This window comes from Hipposideros armiger, unplaced genomic scaffold, assembly GCF_001890085.2.
Source record: "Hipposideros armiger isolate ML-2016 unplaced genomic scaffold, ASM189008v1 scaffold_425, whole genome shotgun sequence".
Taxonomy (NCBI): Eukaryota; Metazoa; Chordata; class Mammalia; order Chiroptera; family Hipposideridae; genus Hipposideros; species Hipposideros armiger.
Window position 1 is genome coordinate 879,205 of NW_017731775.1, and position 8,501 is coordinate 887,705.

Below are 8,501 nucleotides of genomic sequence, written 5' to 3' on the forward strand. Positions count from 1 at the left end.
TTCGACCCCCAAAGGGGTCGCGACCCACAGGTTGAGAACCGCTGCTCTGGATAATCTTGGAAATATCCACCTGGCAGTTAATTCAAGTTTCAACATACATTCAGGTATCTAAGCAGTCTTTCATTTGTAGAGTGAAAAGTAACACTGACCAGGTGTTTCATCACCAAAAAGGATTTATTCAGGAAAAAGAAAGTGTTACAATCCAACTCAAGCAGACATGGCAAGCCACGTGAACACTCTGGCCTACATGTCAAGATAGAAGGGTATTTATGGAAGGAAAAAGGAAGTTAGGACCATAGAGCTTTATTATAAACACAGATTTCTTCCTGTAGTGTTGTCGTGATTACAATTACTAGAGTGTGAGAACTTCCATAAGTCCTAGCTCCTCCAACAGACATTCTCTAAGCAAATAAAAACTGATTATGTTTGCTTAAAGTTCCAGTTCATCTTTATCAAGTTGCTAACTGATTAATCTCTCTTGTCTCTTCCTTCCACCCTCTGGCTTGCTGCAATTTAATTTAGGACACTTCAGAACTTATTTTATTGTCAATCCAAAAAGAGTAGGCTTTAATTTAGAAGAAATAGGGAATCACTTTGAATTCACAAGATTGTCTGCCATCAGTAAAAATACAGTCTTGAGAGCTAAGATAATTCAATTCTAGGGAAATAAAATGCTATTTCTGTTCCAGGGTCCTGTGACTCATTGAGACTATGTGGAACCTGGGTGTGCTACAGTTAGTTAGTGGTTAAGGTGTCAGTGGCAAAGGGCAAGTTCGTTTGAGAGACTGGGGTTTTGAGGACAGACTTCCATGAACCAAGGTATGAAAGGTAGAAAGAGGAATGCAGACAAACCATCTGTGCTTTCCCTCTCATGGTCAGCAGTGGATAGAGGCACACAGGAGACCCTCTCACTAAGCTCAGGCCTCCTCTTAGTGTTTGTTGTATGCAAAACATTGGGCTCAGTTTTATGGGGAATACAAAAGAAATGATGGAGTAACAGTCGGTCTTCCGGTAGCTTTCTGTGAGTCCCAGTGCTAAATTCATATGAACATTCTTTTCTTTAGACTTCCCCACTGTGAGAGAGACTAAAAAAATAAAAATAAAAAACAGTAAAATGTTTCCTGTTACAGAAGAAGACCAATCAATAAATGTAGAAAGAATGCTAAATTAGAAAATCATTTTGCAAGTCATCAATTCAGTCAAGGGTCATAGTGGATGTTAAAGTCATTGAGTGTGTTACACACCTACTAGAATGACTAAAATCCAAAACGCTGACAACGCTCAGTGCTGGGGAGGATGTGGAGCAACAGAACTCTCATTCATTGTTGGTGGAAATGCAAAACGGTGCAGCCACTTTGGAAGGTAGTTTGTCGGTTTCTCACGAACGAAATATACTCATCATACAAGCCAGCAATCATGCTCCTTAGTATTTACACAAAAGGATTTGAAAACATGTCTACAAAAAAAACTGTACATGGATATTTTTAGCAGCCTTGCTCATAATTGCCCACTAAGATGCAGCTAAGATATCCTTCAATAGATAAATGGATAAACTGTGGTACATTCAAACAAGGGAATATTACTCAGCTATTAAAAAAATGAGCTCTTACGCCATGAAAAGACATGGAAGAAACTTAAATGTATATTACTAATTGAAAGAAGCCAATCTGAAAAGTCTGAATACTGTATGATTTCAACTATATCACATTCTGGAAAAGGCAAAACTATGGAGACACTAAAACAGCTGTGATTGCCATGGGCTGGGGAGGGAGGGATGAATAGATGGAACACAGGATTTTTAGGGCAGTAAAGCTACTCTATATGATACTATAATAGTGAAGATTATACATCTGTCAAAACAAACAAACCCTAATGTAAACTATGGGCTTGGGGTGATAACAATGTGTCAATGTGGGCTTATCAATTGTAACAAATGTACCATCTGGTGCAGATGTTGAAAGTGGGGGAAGCTGTGGGTGTGGTTGGGGAAGAAGTACTTTCTGTGCTTTCCACTCATTTTACTGTGAATCTAAAACTGCTCTAAAAAAAAAACGAAGTCTATATATTTTTTAAAGCATTAGTTGAAAGATTGTGGGAAGCAATATAGTCACGTGATGCCCAAGTGCCACCCCACAAACTACTAGTAACTATAACCAGAAAATGTGCCTTTACAATGGAGATAGTTTGTGGTTGCTACCACCTTCTAGGGACTACATTCAGCATCTTAATGGTGGTATAGCCTGACACCAGACATTGTGACAGGTTGTAATATGAAGTGTTCAACAGTATGAATGATGTTTTCTTTTTTCTTTTTTTTAAAGATTTTTATTGGGAAATTGGGGGAGGGGAACAGACAAGTTGCTGTCCTTTTGTTCTTCAGTCTAGTTGTGGAGGACGTTGCTTCACTGGCCCAAGTTGGCACCATCATTGCACTCTTCTCGGGCGAGGCAGATCAGTCGCTGGCTTGTGGACGGCCACTCACTGTGGCTGCTGGCCCCTCACGCTGGCTGCTGGCTACACACGGTAGCCTATGGCAACCCACTGCAGCAGGGGCTGTAGCCTACTCGGTCACTGGCAACTCATGGCAGCCCAGCTCCAGGTTGAGCTGTTGTTCAGCATCTTAGCTGTAGAGGGCAGTGTCACTGGCCCTCATATGTGGGATCTGAACTGGGGCCCTCTGGCATCCCAAGCCAGCTCTTAACCAACATGCCACTCGGCCAGCCCCTGAATGGTATTTTCTTGCCAAAAAAAAAAATGTGTAATCTGAATATAATCAAGGCTCTAAATCTAACTTGAAGCTTGAGAAGTTACAGGGGATGAAGTGTAGTTAAATGACATCGTGAAAATCGTCAGAAAGATAAAGAATACAGGACATTCTATAATTTATAGAATTATAAATTATTGGCACCTGGCCAATGACACATATATTAAAAATGTTTTTTGAGATGCACAGAGCTATTCTAGGCAGAAAGTTATTAAAGAGATATAGCAGCTAAATGCAATACATAAAACTTGATGGGATCTTTGGGACCCGTGGGGAAATCTGGATATGGATTAACATCAGACTGTATTATAGAACTAATGTTACTTTTATTAGGTATGATACTTTTATTTTGGTTATGCTTGGTAACGTCCTTCAGAGAGGAGTGCTGGGTACTTGCAGGTGTGTCATATCTGCAACTTACTTTTAAATGGTTCTCCAAAAGAAAGGGGTGATAAAAAGCAAATCTGATAAAATGTTTACAAAGGTTTGGTCTAAGCATAGGTTCTTGGAACATTTATGAACTAGTTCTTCAAGATTTATTGTGTTAGAAAATGTATTCTGATTCTCAAGTTGTTTAGATGAGTCAGCAACTGGGTTTCACATTTTCCTAACTGAGCTTAAAAAATAAAAAATAGAAAAAAATATTTCTGTTTTCCTAAGGTAAAAGTAAATATTTTAGTATACTCACAGGAGGACTGATGACAATGGCAGCGTTACACCTATAAATTAATTTAAACATGTGCTTTCACAGGTCAACCTTTACTCCAGACCACTGTAAGAATTGAAAGTAAATGACACATGCCACATGTTGCAGTAATGTAAACATGGGTGAAACTCAGGTAACTTCTCACTGTTGACACGCCTTTATCTGGCACCCACAGAGATAGCAAAAGGTGTGGAAGGGCAAGTAAAACCAAAATCACTTCAGAGACAGCTGACATGAGCTGTGTTTTGCTTCACCCCTAGGAGAGTGCATGCCACTGGAGTGCAACCTTTCTACAGGTAAGATTTAGGTCCCTTGGCTACTCAGGAGAAAATATTAGATGCTGCTTCTGACAGCCAGTTTCCCTGGGCACAGTTTAGTGCATTTCCCAAATAGGGGCATAAGGTAATTTCATTATCATCTCCAATGTCTATTCTTTTTTTCTAATTGTTTTTGTGCCCTTTACTGACTTTCGGCAGCGTGAGGGGGAGAGGTGGTGAGAAGATGAGGGAGAAAGGCAAGAAGAGGAAAGCCTGCTTGTGGGCTGGGCTGGGCTCTGGTGAACGCAGGGATTTAACCCCGTGACAGGCTCCTACGTTTACCAACAGCTCACCGGAAAAACGGGACTCAGATAAACTCCTGTGCAATCCCTTCTCGCAAGCCCTCCTCAGCAATCTCATAGTTGAGGCAAACTCTAAAATGTAGAGAAAAGCCTTCACTGCCTCCACGATAGGCTGCAAAGTGAGTGTCATTATCAAAGAGTTTCTTGTGCCAATGACAGAAATCAGTATTTGAATGGAATTTTACAATTTACACAATGCTTTGTTATATTTGTTGTTTTGATGTCTTTTTTTAACATTTCTGAGAGTCAGATATTGCTACAACTAGTTACTCCATTCTCACAGCCATCCTTTAGATTGAAGCACTCAGGCAGTGCCTGAAAAATGAAAGGAGGTCCTGTGATTCAAGTTATTCAGGGAACTTACATGTGTAGTGGTCAAAGGATCAGGCATTCTAGAATCATAGTCTGGGCTCAAATCCCACTTCTATGCAGGGACTGTGCACCCCTTGGCGAGTTATGTGTCTACCTGAATCTCATACTTACCCACAGGACTATTTTGAGGATTAAATAAAATGAGGCATGGAAAGCAGAGAGTTCAGTGGAGTACTTGATAAATGTTTGCTTGTCATAATGCTCAATGATTTTTTTTCTAACTGGTTGCCACGACTGCCCAAGTACCCACCTGGGAGCAATAGTCTTTCTGGCCAGTGCGTTCTACAATGCAGGGCTTACATGTACTTTTCTCCTTTGTTTCAAAATTGAATGCTTTCAGCAGCCTGAGAGTGAGGTCTCTTAGTTCAGGTAACGTTAAAACAATGAATGGTTGGAGACATGTCTAAACTCTTGTCCTCAGAATGGTCCCAAAGTGTAGCAATATGTTGCTGAAATTTAATAATTTTTATGAAAGCTACTTGAATTTCTTTCAAGACAAATCATCTACTTTGAGAATAAAATTTCTCCTACAGAAAAAGTATGAGGAAAGTCACAATCTTCTCTTGCAACTCAGAATGCTTTCTCCATCACATTTGCATTTATTTTTAATAGATGATATCATTTCTTTTCATAATCACAATATTACACATGTTGCCAGGATGGTGCCTGAGCCAGAAAAGTCTATATAAGCTTGGAGAAGAAAGTGAATTTTCTCTAGCTTGATGTCTTTCCTGATTTATAAACTTGAAACGTGCATTAACTCATAGTGAACATTAAGGTAAGTGGAAGCCCCTAAAATTTTCCAAGGAAAATACTTTTAGGGATGTGGTTAATATTCTTAATAAATCCAAATAAGTTAGTGGAAGAGATCTGTAATGCCCTTACTCCTTGCTCTGTCCTAAAGGCAGGCTTCTCCAGGATTTTTCTTCCCTCTCAAAATCCACATATTTATAATAGTGTTCTGGCAATAATGCTCTTTTAATATCTTGTTTCAATGGGAATTTCTAGCAGGTCAGGGCTAATAGCAAGATGAAGGCAGCTTGGCTCCCCCAGCATCCTCATTTGGGTCTTCAGGACATCTCAAAATTAAGCCCTGACTGACTTAACATAAAATAGATGTAAGACAAAGATAATTCTTTTTACCAGATTCAGCTTTTGCCTTTTAAAAACAAAAATTTTTTTGCTATATTTCTTAGCATTTTTGACAGTTTGGACGGCAAAGTCATCGTGTGGCTTCAAATTCCATCTTCACTATTATTAACCGTGTGATCATGGACGAGTTTGCTTAACCTGTTAGTTACTCTGTTTCCTAACTGTAAAATAGGGCAACGCTTGCAAGAGTTACATGCATATGGAGCACTTAGAACTTCTTGGTTTGCAGAAAGAGTCCATATGTAATGCTGCGTTGTTATTATTATTATTGTGGGACTAGTGGCAATTTCCTCAAGCAGCTGTGGTCTGTTTTAATCTGGGTTTTGTAGATATCCCAGTCTAATTTCTATGTGAAATAATTGTGTAAGAATGTTCGAGTGTAACAGAATATGATTGTCAAAAATCAAGGATGTGTCACCAGAAACAAAAAATGCTCCATTATTTTTTTAAATGGTGGGTCTGGGAATAATATACATTAGCTCCAAGAAAAGCCTATTCTTATGGTGAAGGCCTGGACTATAATACAATGCAGGAAACCTCTTTCTTAGACTTAATGTTGCTTATTTTATTAGTGACCTTGAATAAAGCTACTCAATCTTTTTTGTCTCAGGTCCTCACTATAAAATAATAATAACTGTACCTGCTTTAGTTTGTCAGAGGGATAGTGTAAAGATCAAGTGAAAATGTATGAAGGCTTTTATTGTTATGATGTTATTTTATATTATTGAACAACTGTTTAATGAAAAACAAATTTCTATTAGATATGAGATCATCAAGGGAGTTCACACAATAGAAAATGACTAGATTGAGAATCCAGTCTTTGTTTACTAATCACATAATATTGGGCATCAAGACTCAAAGACGGGTCGTTAATTATAAAGCTTCCCTAGTAATCTGTGACCCACCTACAGGTCAAAGTAGATTGTGTAAGAAAATGCCCTGTCAATTGGAAAGATTCTTGTTAACATAAAATATTTTCATAGTAATTATTTATATAATTTAAAAATTCAACAATTTTAGAAGCTGTTGCTAAAATACATATTTTGGAGAATTAACGTATCAAGGGTAAATACCATTGTACTAACTACTTCATGTGTATTGCAATTGTGATAACATAATGAATCTATCAGTTACCTTTTTTCTTACTAGGACAATCTTTTCTTCAGTGAATCATCAACATGGATGTGGTTTTGGATACCTCCCTATTTTTGGGAAAATTTGTATATTATTTTCTAGAATCTTTAGTTTACAAGATAATTCCCAAGACAAAAAAGGATGTTGCTGGAGAGATTGTGCTTATAACAGGAGCTGGAAGTGGACTTGGGAGGCTAATGGCCACCAAATTTGCTAGCCTGGGAGCTATTTTAGTTCTGTGGGACATTAATGAAGAAAGTAATATGGAAACATGTAGGCTGGCCAGAGAAAAGGGTGGCGTGGAAGTATTTGCCTATAAGTGTGACTGCAGCAACAGGCAAGAGGTCTACAGAGTTGCTGATCAGGTAAGCTGATTGGTATCCTTCTTAGCTTCTATGCCAAAGAAAAATATTGCATCTAGTTTGTGTTTTTACAAAAAGAGGAGGAGAAAAGGTTGTCATACTTCCCCCAAAATCTCTGTGTGTCTTTTGCTTGATTCTTTGTGTCAGGAATCCAATTTTGTAGTCTCCACAAAAGGGCATAAAATAAAACAGTGGAAGTGGACATCTGATGAGGCTCCTGAGTTGTTGCCCAACTGCTTTTCAGAGAAGTTGCCCAACTTCTCAGACACTCATTACCATCATGAGTCAGCAGAAACAAGGACTAGTCCTGGCTCTGTTGTTCATTACTTGTGCAAATTTTTTTTTTTTTTAGTTTTGGTGTACAAAACAATGTAATAGTTAGACATTTACACCCCTCACAAAGTGATAGTCCCCTTACCTAATCTACTGCCCCTCTGACATCATATATAGCTGTTACAATTCCATTGACTCTATTCCCTATGCTGTACTCCACATNTCTGAATATTTTATTTTTTATTTTATTTTATTTTCATTACAATTTAAATTTAAATAGCCATAGATGCATATCCCAATCTTTGATCAAAAATGCTGGACCCTAACCCAGTCGCTAAAAGCCCACTGTGTGGGTAAAAAGACAGTAAGAGTTCTCAGGGATGTTGGTTCTTTTTCCACAGGAGACAGGTTCTGCTGAGTTTGGATTCTCCAATCTCCCCCTCACTCCCCCCACCCCACCCTCCATCACCAAACTTTTCTGCCCTCTGATGTTTAGTCTCCTGTATCCGTACCCCAGGGCTAGGGCAAGGGTACTCAGAATGAGGCGTTGATAATGTTGCTTCTGGGTTTTTCCTTATATGAAATCTCTCCTCTTAAGGCATTGCTTCTGTAATATCACTTTCCAGTAACAGTTGCAAATGAGAGGCATCCTCCCTGCTGCACTTGGACCACTGGTTCTCCCTGATTTCAGCAGCTGAAATCGAAATATTGCCCAAGACAGCATTTCTACATGGGAGGTTCCATGCCTCCAGGTTTATTGCCCAAGCAAAGGAGGAGAAAATAATCACTTCATCAGAACAAAGAGTCCAATTTAGAGCTTTGAGTTGCAAAATAGGCCTTTGAAATCCTTTTGAGACATGAACTTGGAGGATAATTTGTTTTTGTAGCTTCCCTAAATTGAGCCTGGAAGACTTTGCATAGAAAAGAAAAGCCTTGGCATGAAGCAAAGACAATGGGCCCACTACAGGGGAGGAATGACAACCAGCTTTTGAGGAAAAAGCTTATAGGAACTGAGAGAGGAAAGTGAGGAAATCAAGAAAACTGCTGGTGGGTCACAGGAAGCACACTGACAAGGGTGACCTGGCCTCTAGGGAACAGAACCAAGGGGAGAACCCAGCA

The 8,501-nt window shown here is 39.0% G+C and overlaps 1 protein-coding gene across 1 annotated transcript in view; it reads left to right on the top strand.

The window, feature by feature from the left end:
- The first annotated feature begins 3,693 nt into the window (after positions 1-3,693).
- Positions 3,694-8,501, top strand: part of LOC109394452 (short-chain dehydrogenase/reductase family 16C member 6-like) — a 37,601-nt gene continuing 32,793 nt past the window's right edge. Inside the window, exons 1-2 of the mRNA XM_019664533.1 lie at positions 3,694-3,766; positions 6,763-7,112. Of these exons, the coding sequence (XP_019520078.1) occupies positions 6,792-7,112 (321 nt within the window). The 5' untranslated portion in view covers positions 3,694-3,766; positions 6,763-6,791. The remainder of the gene's footprint in view (positions 3,767-6,762; positions 7,113-8,501) is intronic.